We start from the raw sequence: 16,165 nt of genomic DNA on the forward strand, positions 1-16,165 counted from the left end.
TCTTCCAGTTAGATTTTAGTTTGATTTATAAAAGGTCAGATTTTAAAAGTTCTTGAGATTTGTACTTGAGTAAAAGTACTCGGTTACATTCCCCCGGCTGCCTGCAGCTCTGCAGCCTCTCACACTTCACAGTATTGATTGTTTACTTGCGGTTTGTATTGATTACTTCACTTCCTGTTTCAGGAGGCGTTCACTGACCTTTGAGGCTCAGTTTCTCACCACACGTCTACAGCTGATCAGTTTATATCATTATGATTTGTTAGAGGTGGAGGTGAAGCTTCATATGAGTGTTAATAATAAACATTTATTGACAAGTTTATGATCAGTTTATATTGATTAAGACCTTTAATAAAAAGCCTGATGACTTTTTACTTCACTTGTTATGTTATTTTAAACCTTTAAGATTATTAATATTTTATCATGCATTTATAAGCAGTTATAATAAATGTATCAGCAGTTTTTTTTAGCTGCTTAAGGACCTTAATTATTAAATGAATTAAATCATTTCTTTATTTCTGAGTTTGGCGGATTTTCAGCTCACACACTAATTTATCAATATTGATCCAGTGATATAACATATAACACTGACGGGTCGTAAAGTACGGAGGACTGAAGCAGCAACAACAAACAAATGAAGAAATATATAAACGGCTCAATACATAAATACATTAACTTTCCATTTTATTTACTAATTGATTCATTTTTATTTATTTAAGTATTTATTTCTGAACTTTGACTTTTGTGCTAAATATAAATATCAGAGTCATTTCGCAGTAGTTTCACTACTTTGACTGAACAAGGTGACACGAACTCACCTGCAGTAATAAAAGTGATTTACAGCAGTGTGCTGTTGTGCAGGTGCAGCTGTAGGTCTCTGCTCTGCCTGCGGGGGGCAGCAGTGACTCACTCACCTGAGGAGCGTCACAGTGTGAGAACAGACTCAGTCACTGTTGCATTCCAAATTTATTGTTGCATCATCGTACATAAAACACCTGATAGAAATGTAAGATCACCTGTAAAGCACGAGCTCAGTGTAAACAACAGGTCGACGATATCGTATAGAAAGCCACAGTCGTACATTCAGTCGTGCAGAAGAGATGAAGAAGAACACTGTAAACAGAGGACGTACCTGAAGGTGTCATCATGTCTCACCTCAACACTTTGAGTTAGAAAACAGGCAGAGATATATATATATATATATCACAGATATAAAGAAGTATATCAACATATTGCATCATGCAACAGAGAGGAAGAACACTTGTATTAAAATCATCATCATCATCATCATCATGGACAGAAGGATGCAGTTGTTCACAGTCGTATTAAGAAGTGCAAGAGATCAGATCTGTGTGTCACAGACCAACAGGAAGGTGAAACATGGCGGCTGTACAGGTTTCAAATGGAAGCTGCTGATCAGATGTTCACTAAGCCCCGCCCACCAAACAGTGATTGTCCAATCATAGCTAAGCAACCGTCACCAGGCACAGCAGTGTGGCGGGAGGCTTTTACACTAAACACAAAACATCAGTTTGTAAGGAGAATAAGTTGTAAAGGATGTGTTAAACAGTTATCTGCTCTAATGTGATCGTTAGCATGTCCAGCTAGCATGTCCAGTTAGCTGTCTAAGATAAGATAATCCTTCATTAGCCCCATAACAGGGAAATTTGCTAAATTAGCTTATACCAACTGTAGTAAATGAGTGTTGCAAAGGAGAACGTGACTAATTGAGTTAACGAGGTTAAACCCGGTCGATCACTAGCATGTCCGTTGTGTCGAGGCTGGTCCTGAATTCTGACTAACTTTAGCTTTGGCTCTTAAACTCTCCTCCAGTAACCAGAGCCAATGCTAACCGAGCTAGCATTAAATCAGTTAAAGTGAAAATCAGTAAACAAGGAGCTCTGTGAGCTCAGCAGCTCCCACAGTTGTTCCTCAAAATACTCGAAATCCTACTTTTTAGCAGCACATCATGGAGCTAATGTTAGCTAGCTAGCGGCAGCTGGTGAATCTGATAGTGACGGCTGGTAAAGATGGTTGCTGGTGAGAAGAAGAATAAAAAGCTGCTTTTTAGCTAAACTTAGGCTCCTACATGAAAAGAAATCGAGGTAACTACTCCAGGAAGTAGATCGGTCCTTAGTTACCACCCAGCAACAGAGACGGCTTCTCGTCCCTGTCCAGTCAGCTAGCCAACTCGAGCTAACGAATGCCTTTTACAGATTGTGGGATTTCCTAAACTGAGTAACTTCCACACAAATAAACACAAAACTGCTCAGCTAGCTCGATCTTGATATAATAGTGATCTATACGAAAAGAAACGTACTGCAAAGGCCAGATTGAGCTAACATGTTAGCGCTGTGTCAGGGAAATGGCGCGCAATCTGATATTACCGCGTCTATGTTAATACAAACCATCTTTTCTGAAACTAACCAAGACTTCTGCTGCTGGAAGTGAACCACACAGTGACAGAAGCCTGTAAACTTATCATACAGATAATAAATGGACAGTGTAAACATACGTCTTGTTGGAAAGACGTCGTCTGGAGCACGTTTCCCAATAAAGAAGACGATGGCGAGAGGTCGGTATCTGTTTGACGTCTCGCCAACATCTTCGTGTTGACATCTGCCAGACGTTAGTGTGCTGTGGGGACATTTAAGGTTGACTTTTTCCGGTCTTTAGGTTGAAATGATGTTCCTGGAACATTAATTAAAGGTTACACCCACAGATTTATAGAAGAACTAGATACCAGATGCAAAGATGGCGCCGATTCAAACCAATGAGAATCAGTCGCCAAGAGAAGTTCTCTGGCTTCAGCGTTTACTTCCTGGTGCAGTAAAGTTCCCTCAAAAAATCACCTCAGATTTTTAAATCACTTTTCTCAGTTTGACGGAAGTTTTACAAATATAAAACCTCCATGAATCAAAAACTCGTAATGTAAAGAGTCATCATGGACGCTGTTTGCAGTTCTTGGTGTCTCTTTCATAACGGCGCTCTGAGGGGATGATGTTTTTGGGCTGTGGGGGAAGTTTTCGCTGTGATACTGCGATCGGAGGCGAAGCTGAGCAGCTCCGTCTTATCTACGTTCTCTTAAAATCTCTGGCTACACCTGGAGTAATATTTCTAGCGACGTGCTTCATGATGATTCGATGTTGAACAATCAGATGGTTCGAACTTCTTGTGACTGTTGACAGAACAAACTGCAGGTCAGGCTGCAACATGCACAAACAGGCGGCGTCATGACACCAAAACTGATTTTTCTTCCAGAGATCACAGGACGTTTGATTCACAATCTGTAGTAGAGAAGAAACATGCACTTTAAAGTCCGACATCCTCGGCTGAGGTGTCGACTGAGCCGTGTTCGTTCAGCCCCTCAGGAGTCGAGTGTGTCGGTCCGACCCTGATGTGGATGAGCTTCATGCTGAGGGCAGGTGTGATGAAGTGTTGATGGAGCCGACGAGCTTCTTCTTCTGGATGATGGATAATGAAGGCACACCACCGTGCTGCTCCAGCTCCACCCTGCTCTCCACCCGTCACGGTGGTTCTTATTATAATACACTTTCCCTTTCAATTACGCTGCTTCCCGTGGTGAAGTATCTCCAGTCCGTCCCATAAAGTAACCAGAGGACCTCATGTGATCCTCGCCAGCCACCGTCTGCACGCACCGATGATGCTGCTCGACAGGTTTAGTCGTGGCCGAGGGTTCGTGGCAGCTCATTGGACAGGATGTGCCACCGCTCCACCCTCATGCCTTTGTTCTTCAGGCAGTCCATCCAGTGACGGAGGGCGTCGCCCTGAGAGTGACAGCTCAGACAGACGCCACCTGAAGGAGCAACAAACAGGAAGTCACTTCAAATTAAAGGTTTCAGGTCAGGTGTTCACTTTTTATTTATATCTGTGCTCAGTTTCATGTTTGTTATGACGCTCCCTCAGTGAAGCTAACCGTCCTCTGGCTGCTAACACACCGTCGACTATCCAACCTGAAACTAACTTCTCCACACAAACAGCAGTAAACACATCACGCTGAACGAGGTTCAAGACTAATGAAACTGTGCTTCTCAGATAAATAATCAGCGAGAATATTAATGTACTGATACACAGATATGTGTAGTGATCAGTGGTGAGGCAGTAATACAGATGGTTAGACTAATAAAAATGCATTAATAATCATAACAAACATACACAAGCTCCCTCTGAGCAGCTTGCTGACACTAACGAGCAGCTTGTGTTACATTCATTAATATTTACAGCTGAAACAGAGGACCTTCCTGTCAAATATGTTCAGTTGATTTGTGATTATTTCCTCAGACGTTCTCACTGAACCATGAAACATGTCCCTGAGATCCAACATGAAGCTCACTGAGCTCAGGACGAGCCGTCAGCGCCTCACCTATGAAGTCGTTGGAGCGTCCGAGGTCGTAGTCCCACACCGTCACCTCCAGAGTCTTGTTGGTGAGCTCGGACAGGGAGATCTCATAGAAAAACTCCTGCAGCGATCACACACACACACACACACACACACACACACACACACAAGCACACACACACACAACAGTGTTAAAAACTACAACCGGCACCGACTCATGAATGCATCATGTTACCTGTTTCAACAAGAACAACACCTGTGATGTCAGAAGTCTCTGAACTCAGGTGAGGATGATGTTTACAGAAACAATCCTACATTATTTGAGCTATAATTCATTACTGAATAATCTTATAGAGGCATAGATTCAAAATGCTCCGTTAGCTCTGTATGCTAATGACATGAAGATGACATACAACAATATAAACACTGAAATACTGTTTAATACTGTAAGAAGCTAATACTGATATTAGCCTTTTGGAGAAGCTAACACTGATGTTAGCCTGTGGGAGAAGCTAACACTGATGTTAGCCTTTTGGAGAAGCTAACACTGATGTTAGCCTGTGGGAGAAGCTAACACTGATGTTAGCCTGTTGGAGAAGCTAACACTGATGTTAGCCTGTTGGAGAAGCTAACACTGATGTTAGCCTGTAGGAGAAGCTAACACTGATGTTAGCCTGTGGGAGAAGCTAACACTGATGTTAGCCTGTGGGAGAAGCTAACACTGATGTTAGCCTGTTGGAGAAGCTAACACTGATGTTAGCCTGTGGGAGAAGCTAACACTGATGTTAGCCTGTTGGAGAAGCTAAGCTTTTCTTGTCGATTATAGCGAGCTAGCTAGCCGGAGACAAGTGATTGACAGGTGATGATGAAGAATGAAGTCTTAAAGTTCTACTTAAGATAAAAACGAGGTCCGAGGTCAGACGGGACTCAGACATGAGTTCAGGAGAGACGTTAGGCTTTTTACTGTCTTAACTCAAGGCAGGACAAGAGGTGAAGAACATCCTCTGTAATGAGGTCCCAGATGTGGAGCTGATGTGGAGCTCAGGGTCGGTGCTGGACGTGCTGGGGCACCTGGGAAATCTTACCTCATTGAACTCAGGGTTGAGGGTCTTTTTCATCACCGCTGTTTTGTGCTTAGACTTCTTCTCGATGTCGGGCTTCAGGTATCTGAGGGCAGAGAGGTGTGAGTCAGTGGTGGTAAATTATTCCCCTTCATTCGCTCTGTGTAAGAATCCATCTGATCAGAGGTGAAGCTCCCGATCAGAGCAGAGACCTCCAGATACTTTAAACAGAGAAGCTAGATTTTTGCGTCATGTATCGCTGTGAGCCTAATTAAAACCCATTAAGAGAAAACATGACGATGTGAAGTTACAGGAGTGGAAACGCCTCCGTGTGCTTCATTAAAGCAGTGTTTGAGTGCCGGGAGCCGACGTTAGCTCTCTGCAGTCTGATGAAATCATGCAAATCATCATTAATGAAACAGCAATTAATAATTAATCACACACACACTGTGAGCTCAGTGTCTCACAGCAGGACGGAGAGGCCTGAGCGCCACTCTTCATCTTCATCTTCGTCAGTGGCTGCTGTCGTGGGAGCCAGACAGAACTGAACTGCCACCGGTTCTGATCCGTTATTTTAACAGAGGATATGAGGAAATAAAGATGCTGAAGTGGAGCCACGTCTGATGTAACGTCTCTACAAACCGCAGACAGCAGGGGGCCTCGTTCCATCTCAGGCCCCTGGTACCCTGAGATCTGCCTGTGAAGCTGAGCCCTGAGCTGGAGCATCAGACAGTCCAGTTTCTGACGGGTCCCAACCGGGAAGTCTGGAACCTCCTCAAGGGATTGAAAGGTTGAAAGATAAATCTGAGGTTCAGGCTGAATCTTTCAAAGACACAAGGAAATGAAATAAACTCCTTCATGCTACACAAAGTACAGAACATACACAGTTATTCATTTACAGAAACACATGGTGCATTTTTTCAGTCTGCGTCCAGCTGAATGTAACCTGGATGTTGAGGTGGAGACGGGTCTCTGTAAAGATGTTCCTGGATGTTGAGGTGGAGACGGGTCTCTGTAAAGATGTTCCTGGATGTTGAGGTGGAGGCGGGTCTCTGTAAAGATGTTCCTGGATGTTGAGGTGGAGACGGGTCTCTGTAAAGATGTTCCTGGATGTTGAGGTGGAGACGGGTCTCTGTAAAGATGTTCCTGGATGTTGAGGTGGAGGCGGGTCTCTGTAAAGATGTTCCTGGATGTTGAGGTGGAGGCGGGTCTCTGTAAAGATGTTCCTGGATGTGTCACACCACTTTTTCTATTAACTACATGTGATCGCACACACAGCTTCACTGTTTCATCCAACAAGCATTTCCGAGGGCTTTTTGAAGCAGCTGCTGTATCGACGAGTCTCAGTGTGATCAGGGATTAATTATCCTCAGGTGTAATTTCACAAGTCAGACTGATATCAGATCTTCAGCTTTCACTGCAGGTTTGAGAAGTAGCTCTGCACCATGGACAGATTTGTCTGCATTAATAAAAAGTCAATAACAAAGCCAGACAGAGATGATCAGAGAGGAACAGGTGATGACACTGACTGTCTGAGTTTTAAAAGGCAGCTTCGTCAGTTTAAAGTCGATATATTGGCTGAAAGCGAGCCGTGACGCAGCATGCTGATGCCGAGTGATTTTTAAAGCTATCAGCCGCCTTCTTGTTCTCGCTCAGACTCAGTTTGTATTCTGATGGCGTGCGACAGAAAAACTCTCCTTCTCTTCAAAGCGAGAGTCCCTCGAGTGCCGGAGGAAACAAGAGCAAAACAGAAAGCCTTAAATCCTCGACTCTGCCCCGAGTGTTTCCTCCTGACAGAGCTCAGCTCGTTTCCTTCTCCTCGCTCATCATCCTCCTGCTGGAAGACAGATGGTGCTTCTTCATCAACAGTTGCATCATTGATTCGCAAAGTTAATAAGATGGCACAACTCCAGCGTTTAGAGCTCATTAGAGCTGAAGTCCAGTATTGTAGTCCTCTGTGGTCATTATCTGTTAGCTTTACTGATAACGTACATTTATACAGTGAATCTAACAGGCAGGACATGATCGTTAACTCACTCTCATTTTCATTTCTCTGCTCATGTTTCTGTAATGTGTTGTGAATCTCATCAAACTAAACGTACCCTGTTTTTTTACAACAGCAGCTGATAATCAGACCAGATGTTCGACCAATCAGGACCGAGTCGCTGTGAGATGATTAGTGATTTATTAAATCAGGTTTCACTCGGCAGATATAAGGAATGTTCTTGACAGTGAGCTGTAAATAAAACCTTAAATAAACCTTTAATAATGTGGCTCAGAGTTTGTCTTCAGTCATGAAGCCTGTGTGTTAGAAGTCGCTGACAGACGACAGATTTTAGTCCACATTATTCTGATAAACTGACTATACAGGAAATATAAACAGCTGATTTCTCAGTTGCTGCTGCTGAGTTGACCTGATGTGTGACATCATGTTTGTGTCCAGTCAGATGTCTCACATTTTCACGTAGGGGTCAGAGAACCCGTTGACGTCCATGGCTGCCAGGTGGGCGCAGCGCCTCACGCCCACACAGAGACCTCCGCTGCGACGTCCTCCTCCTCCTCCTCCTCCTCCTCCTCCTCCTCCCTCCACGTCTTGCTCCTCCAAACCGAGTGGAGGCAGAAACTGCAGCGAGAGAAGGAGACGTCCTCTCTCCTCCAGACTGTGCAGCTGCTCGTTCTCCCACTGAGGACCAAATCAGATTAATCACATTAGTCGGATTAAATTTGATCAGATTTCCTTCACACATGCTGATAATTCATTTTATAATACAGACAGAAAGAAATACAGAAACATGTTTCAGACGTTCAGAGCGAATGATGGAGGAAGAAGGAAGTGTCCACATGTTGCTCAACAGATTGAAACATTAAATAATAACGTCACATGTTCGGTCGGGCCTGTGTGATGATGGCAGGACTTCACTGTCTCTGGTGTTTTCAGCTGCCTGTTTCTGCTTCAGGCTCTTTAAATTGAAACAAATCCAGCATTTCCCATCCAGGGATCAGCGTGGCTCCCACAGGTGAGGACATCAGACGATCTGCCGTGTGTCCTCTGAGGACTCGCTCTGCAGCAGGTGTCTGAACTCGCCGTCTCTCTGTTTGTTGTCTCTCGTCCTCTCGCTGTGGGCGAAGCTCCACTTTCAGCTTCAAAAAGTCGACCGTCGAAATCAATTACACCAGTTTTTTCCCTTCGCAACAAAACCAACTTGCTGTTAACTGTGTTGAGGCTTTCACACTTCAGGTGTGTCTGTCAGACTGCAGGTCATCAGTCCTGAGAGCGATGAAGACCATGTGGTCTGTAGCACCGAGTGTCAACGAGTCAAATCAAAGCATCAAAACATCCATAACTTCACAGAGTAAACATGAAAGTCTGACTCTTGTAACTCCATATTTTACTGATATTAATAACTTTTAGATGTTTTCTTCTGTATTGACGGTAAAACAGTGATATTCAATCCAAAACACGCTGCAGCTCAAACACTGAGACTCAGTGCGATGACGTCTGACAGAGTGACAACATGTATGAAGATCCAGATGTTCTGGAGGAACAAACACCTGGAGTCTCATCAGATTCTGTTCTGATCCGGAGCTGTTCACCGACGGGAGGAGAGCTCAGAGAGGAAGTGGATTTATCTTCACTCCTGTTTATCAGCCTGACTGCAGCAGTGACCCGGAGGTGACCTCCAGGCTCTGTAATGTCGGCTGCTGACTGGAGCTGGAGGGGAAATGGACTTTACTTCATGAACGTACCGTTACAGAGAGGAGACAGAGAACCAGAACCAGAACCAGAGTCTCTGCTGAGTGCTGACTTCATTCAGAGGTTCAGGTCTGGGTCGACACTCACTCATCTGTTGGTGAACACGCCGTTAAACAAACCACTGCTGGTGAAAGTCTGTCTGACGAGGCTCACAAACGTTCAGACGCAGGAATGTCTCGTTCGTCACGTTAAGTTTAACCTCGTTAGCCGACTTCCCAACGCCGGAGGGAGCGACAGCGAACAAGGAAATGCATTTTGTTACTTCGATTAAACTTTCTGTGGTTTAAACATTGTTAATATCAATAAAGTACACAACTCAACAACATACATAAGAGCGGTGGACACAAATTCATATATCAAGATTTTTATTTACATTTAACTAAAATCCTGATCTCAATCCTGCACTTTTACATTTTAAAGGAACGTTTACATTACGTGCTACATCTGGTGACATTTTCAAAATAAAGGCACCGAAGACACTTGGTTCGGTTCGGTTGAGGATAATATCACGGTGATACTTAAAATAACTTCTTGTTGCACTGTTCTCACAGTCGACAGGATTTCACCACGTTTCTCTCACAGCTGATGAAATGTTCGGTGTTTTTACTGTAAAGACTCGAGGACAGAATTAGACAGCGATTCATCATCCTGTGTCACCTGTACCAGCTGAAGCTTCACAGGTACGACTGACTCAAAGCGTCAGCCATGACGGGATAATGAGGGTTTTATTTCTGCTCTCAGCCTAATCTGAAACTGAACCAGCAGTCGGAGGGACTCGAGCCTTTTGAGTCCAGCTGTAATCTTATTTTCTACTGATGAGCTGGAAATTTAATTTCATCCCCAAAGAAGTTTCCAGAGAGAGAAGTGATGGAGGATTCACAGAGCGCCTCACTGTGAAACACTCAGGAAGCACAAAGTGGCACGAAGACGACAAAGTAAAGCACCTCGATATTGTACTTCACTACAGTACTTGAGTAAATGTACTTAGTTACATTCCAGCACTGATGGTGTATCTGTTGAAATTCTTCCCTCTGCAGGTCTTTGAGTTGATCTTCCTGCTCGTGACCCAGCAGAGGGTGAGAAGATCGATGGTTTAATCCTCCATCTTTGTCTCTCTGCTCCTCCCCCCTCCTGTGGGAGGTTTACAGACTCTCCCTCCATCTCACCCCATCATCCCACCAACCCTCATTAAAGAGCTGACGGTTCACCGCCTCTTTGATCGGCTCCTCCGTCTTCACACTTTGACCTTTCACTGAGCTTCAAAACATCCTAAACGCTTCAGTTTTGAACAAAAGGCGAGTGTTTTTCACGTTATTTGTATTAAAGGCTTCCTACAAATTCAGCCGGTGTTCAGCTGCTTCCCACCAGCCTCACAATCAAACTGCAGCTAAAAACAGAAAAAAGGTCAGAAAATAAGCAGATCGATGGCCTGTAGCGGGAGTCAGCTCGGCTTGGCAGGATTTATCTCCCGCCCACCTCCGATTGGTGGGAAAGGCACTTTGTAGATGAGCCTGCGCTGGATGAGATTTCAGCTCTGTCACATTTACAAAGTCAGCCTCTCCGGATGGATTGAAATGAGGCCTCGGTCCAGCTTCAGATTTCTGCTCACTTCAAATAAACGTGTTTCCCAGCTGGAGGAAATGTCATCGAGCTGCAGGTTCACGCTCCAGCTGAGCGGCTGAGGGATGGACGGTGCTCGGCGTCTCCGTCAGAGTGAGAGGTCCGTCCTCGTGTTTGAAGTGAGAGAGTTCATCCAGAGCTCAGTGCAACACGCCGCCCTCGCAGGACGGCTCAGCGTTTGATGTGTTCAGCAGAGACGACGGCGCCAGACTGGGTCCAAACACTCACTGATTCTATGTAACTGATCCGGACCCGTGGGAAACAAGACCATGCTGTGTGTTTCCTATTGACAGCAGTGGTGGAATGTAACTAAGTACATTTACTCAAGTACTTTACCTAAACTTAGTTTTAAGATACTTCATTATTTCCATTTTATGCAACTTTATATTCCTACTACGCGGAGGAAGTTATTGTACTTTTTACCAAACAGCACTTGTTAAATTCAAAGACAAACGAGTCCCCGATCAACCCTGAATCAACACCAACCAGTTTTATGGACGTTTCTCACATCTCAGCCAGAAATCCACAGTGTTTCAGTCGAAGACCTCAGGACGTCTGATCACATGTTGTTGACTCTCCCCATTCACTTCAATGAAGTCGAGACAAACATCAGTTAAATCTGCAGAATCGCGAAGCTGTTGTGTTATTTTATAACTGCAGAGTAAAATAAATCAAACAGCAGTGAAGGAGGGATGACGGGTTATTTTTCTACTTCTGACACGCTTATTATAAATAATAAATATTAACAAAGAGATCGAGCATTGAATGTTAATTATATTACTCTGTAAGGCAGAATAATTAGAGGCTGCTGCTTCGACATGTTGAGCTACTAGCAACACATTCATTCATAGCAGCTCAAAATTAATAACCAATCCAAAGCCATTAATTATTGAACCCAGTGATTCGTTTCAAATCAGGCAAACAGTTTCATGTCCGTCAGCAGACAAACAGTGAAACTGAGCAGCAGCAGCTGTCCTCTAATAAACAGACCGGCTGAGCCGCTGTTTGTCTCCAGGCGTTCAGTTTTACAGCCGGCTGCGCTCAGATCAGCCTGGACACAAACAAAAGACTGAAGGTGAGTCATTAAGCTAAGCTCCTGGTTGTCACCACTCTGAGGTCAATTGTCTGAAAACACTGGAGGGATTTCACTGACAACAAAACACCTCCGCCGCCTCCGTCTGTGTTCAAACACCTGTAGGCTCGCCGAGGTGACGGCAGGCGGCTAATGAGCTCACGGCAGGTTAACAACCAGAGCGGACACAAACAAACATACAAGGAGCTTAAATCAGCCGGCGTCACTCAAACCACAGGAACCAAACCAATGTTTAGACGGCTCTAATTGGACCCTGACATCTCTGAACCAGTGAAGGATTCACATGATGGGACAGGCTGCCAATAAGAGAACAAAGACCAAACACCAGAGACAACCGGACCCTGCTCTGTAGCACCTGGTGGGACACTGTTGCCGTGGAAACACATTTTTCTGGCCAAAAAATGTTAGAAAAGAAACGACAAACAGAAAATATGAAAATGTGCCGCAGGTTTCAACTGCAAGGACAAAATAAAAACAGAGTTTTTATTTCAGATTCTGTCCTTAACAACAAAAGTGTCAACAAGTCCCAAATAAAGACCAACAAGTCAAAATCAAGACCAACAAGTCCCAAATAAAGATCAACAAGTCCCAAATAAAGACCAACAAGTCCCAAGTCAATAACCAACAAGTCCCAAGTTAAGCCCAACAAGTCCAGAGTCAAGACCAAAATCAAGACCAACAAGTCCCAAATAAAGACCAACAAGTCAAAATCAAGACCAACAAGTCCCAAATAAAGATCAACAAGTCCCAAATAAAGACCAACAAGTCCCAAGTCAATAACCAACAAGTCCCAAGTTAAGCCCAACAAGTCCAGAGTCAAGACCAAAATCAAGACCAACAAGTCCCAAATAAAGACCAACAAGTCAAAATCAAGACCAACAAGTCCCAAATAAAGATCAACAAGTCCCAAATAAAGACCAACAAGTCCCAAGTCAATAACCAACAAGTCCCAAGTTAAGCCCAACAAGTCCAGAGTCAAGACCAAAATCAAGACCAACAAGTCCCAAGTTAAGCCCAACAAGTCCAGAGTCAAGACCAAAATCAAGACCAACAAGTCCCAAATAAAGACCAACAAGTCAAAATCAAGACCAACAAGTCCCAAATAAAGATCAACAAGTCCCAAATAAAGACCAACAAGTCCCAAGTCAATAACCAACAAGTCCCAAGTTAAGCCCAACAAGTCCAGAGTCAAGACCAAAATCAAGACCAACAAGACCAAAATCAAGACCAACAAGTCCAGGTCAAATCTAGATCAAGACCACCAGCAGCACATGAGACCAGGTGACTGTGAGATTTTGTCTCCTGAGCATCAACCAGACTTTGATTTGTTTCTCACAAACACCTCTGAAATATTTGAGAGCAGAATCTGTTTCTGTACAAACACGTTTGGTTTCATAAGCTACAAACCATCCAGTCGCCAGGAATAAACTCACACAGGTCCATTATCCGTCCCCGAGGCCCGGCTGGGTGCAGTTCGGTAAATGGATGTGACAGACTAATAACAGAACATCCGATCCTGTCCTGAGGTTTGGACGGATGAACATGAGCTCGTCCTGTCGTGGTGAGATTATCTAAGCTGCAGTTCAGAGAAGTGTTGAGGAGTTTTTACCAGAAAAATGAGAAGTAGTTTCATCTCATGACGGTTTATTTAGTGAATGATCTCCGTTAGAGAGCGTGTAATAAGGACTAATTCAGATAATAGCTTTTACTCCACTCTGCTCCAGTTATCTGCCCACATGGAGCGGAGGAAGTCTGAGCTGATGAAAGCTGAAGCTCGGGGAGTAAAACAATGTGAAATGGACTCGATACATCCTCTTCATCTGATAAACCACCCTTCAAAGAGCCCGTCCGACATTTTGGGAAACCCTCTTGTTCTCCTTCTGTCTGTGACGTCTGAGTGTTGAATACAAAGATTAAAACAGAAATAAACATCAGGACCTCGAGGAAACATTCTCATATTCAGATTTCATAAGATTAAACTTTGGACGATCGTCTTTGATCTCTCTCCACAGTCACACATCAGCCTGCAGTCGGCGACGACAAGAAGCACAAACAGAGTCCAAACAGGCCCGAAGCGTCGGCGCTGATGAATATTTTATAACTCAATTTACCTGCGACTCTGAGACCTTTTCAACAGCACACTTCATCTGAGGGAGGATTCAGTCACTCTGAGGCTGCATTCGCCGTCACGCTTCTTTCTGAAGCATCTCTGATTACTTTTACCAATAATTTGACTTCTTTCTGTCGTTTGAACCCCGAGGTCAGCGAATTTCCACCTAATCCCTCCTAGAAATGGAAGAAAGGCGGCGGCGGGACACTTCAAGGACCCTGAATCCTGCAGGCAGGTTTATAAGGGTGCTGGACTGAGCTGTGAAGTTTCACCTGTATTTTCACAGTTTTTCTCACAAATACTTTCTACATGACGAATGCGTCTTCTTGTGCGATCGAGGATTCAGTCTGAAGAGCGAAGCCACCAAAAATATCGCTCAAGTGATATCCTGCAATTTAAAAACACTCTCTATCTTTCGTGTCTGATGCTCCTGGAGGCTTGTTTCAGTTTGGTGTTTTCTTCTTTCACAGCAGGTGAATGAAGCCGAGTCAAAAACCAGAGTCAGAGTCAAGACCTGCAGCACATCAAGACCAACGAGTCATAAAACAAGACCAACAAATCCCAGGTTAAGATCTAGATGAAGATCAGGCACACGAGACCACAGATTCAACAGATTCAAGATTTCACCACCATTATAACATGAAGACATCAGAGGATCTTCTCGAACCAGCCTGACAGACCTCCTCTTCATCACTGGAAGCTTGGAGGTCTTTTTAAAATAAAGCCTGAAATCTTTGGACGGAGCTCAGCGACGTGACTTCAGATTTTTATTTTCATGGACTGACCTGAGTGCAGCGCAGGGGAGGAGGTCCTGTTTTAAAATGTTAAATTCTCTCTATTTAGTCCTCGTTGTTGTCATCTCTGTTCCCTGCAGACCATCTCGTCTCCTCAGTGGGCGACTCATCATCTGCCAGTCCTTCTCCTCCACACTGACTCGTCCTCCTCCAGCTGTCACTCACAGCTCTGCTGATGAATTATCTCTCATGTGTCCTCGTGTCCGTCTGCTCTCTGACCTTCTGACCACAGAGAGCAGCAGGTGTTTTCATCTGAACAAACTCCAGCAGCTGTTGTAGATCTGCTCTCACACAAACACAGGTTCAGCCTGAGCCGAGCTTAATACCAAAATGGAGACGAACAAGTCCTGAGTCAAAACACAACAGGTCTCAAGCCCAGACCATAAAGACACCACAAAGTTAAGACTTAAACGGAGAGCAACACGTCCCGAGTTGAGCCCGACAAGCTTGAAGCACTTCGTACCAACAAAAACTGGAATTTTAACGAGACATCGGGACATTTTCCAGACGTGTTTGCGTCGTCAGAACCAGAACCAGCAATTTTAAGACAATAATTGATGTTTTCTGTACCCGAACCAATAACGAGACAACAAGCCGCACCACATGAAACTGAAAATTTAAACTAAAGAAACGTTTGCAGAAACGTACATTACAAAGCATTTAATTAAATCAAATTCATATTAACTGTATATTGACCTTTATCTTAAAATGTTTCTGAGCAGATGATGGTCTGGTTCATGTCTTTTATATTAATGAAACACCTTTTAAAGGATAAGTACCGTTTTTTACAACCTGGACCTTATTTCTGGCAAAACATATGGTCATTTACTCACCCAGATAACTTTGGTGTCATTCGGCGTCGTTCGGACGAAATTAGATCCAGTGTAGCGGCGATATATCCATATAATGGGAGAGACGGGGCATCGACACACAGCCTCTATATAACGCATTATCTGCCACGAAACTAGTTCATTTCATCAATATTTTGTTATGATATGCTAGCGCTATTAGCCTCTGAGTCCGGGCTCGTCCGTTATCAACATCCGGGGTCAAACTAGCAGCAGCAGCTACAGGTAAACAAGGCGCGCTGTCGCGGGTGCGCGCGCAGCTCAGAGACGACATCTTCCAGGTCAGAGGTAGTAGATCAACCTACAGACCCCGGATGTTGACAATAGACGAGCCCGGACTCAGAGGCTAATAGCGCTAGCATTTCATAACAAAATATTGATGAAATGAACTAGTTTCGTGGCAGATAATGCGTTATATAGAGGCTGTGTGTCGCTGCCCCGTCTCTCCCATTATATGGATATATCGGCGCTACACTGGATCTAATTTCGTCCGAACGACGCCGAATGACACCAAAGTTATCTGGGTGA

At 44.1% G+C, this 16,165-nt stretch overlaps 1 protein-coding gene across 1 annotated transcript in view; it reads right to left on the reverse strand.

Moving 5' to 3' along the window:
• Nucleotides 1-944: 944 nt before the first annotated feature.
• doc2a (double C2-like domains, alpha) overlaps nucleotides 945-16,165 on the reverse strand; it is a 41,857-nt gene continuing 26,636 nt past the window's right edge. The window contains exons 8-11 of the mRNA XM_084370442.1: nucleotides 7,875-8,101; nucleotides 5,443-5,524; nucleotides 4,382-4,478; nucleotides 945-3,814 (exon numbers count right to left, since the gene is read on the reverse strand). Coding sequence (XP_084226568.1) covers nucleotides 3,678-3,814; nucleotides 4,382-4,478; nucleotides 5,443-5,524; nucleotides 7,875-8,101 — 543 coding nt within the window. The 3' untranslated portion in view covers nucleotides 945-3,677. The remainder of the gene's footprint in view (nucleotides 3,815-4,381; nucleotides 4,479-5,442; nucleotides 5,525-7,874; nucleotides 8,102-16,165) is intronic.

Source organism: Pagrus pagrus (genome assembly GCF_965226575.1).
Source record: "Pagrus pagrus genome assembly, chromosome: 13".
In the NCBI taxonomy this organism is placed as follows: domain Eukaryota; kingdom Metazoa; phylum Chordata; class Actinopteri; order Spariformes; family Sparidae; genus Pagrus; species Pagrus pagrus.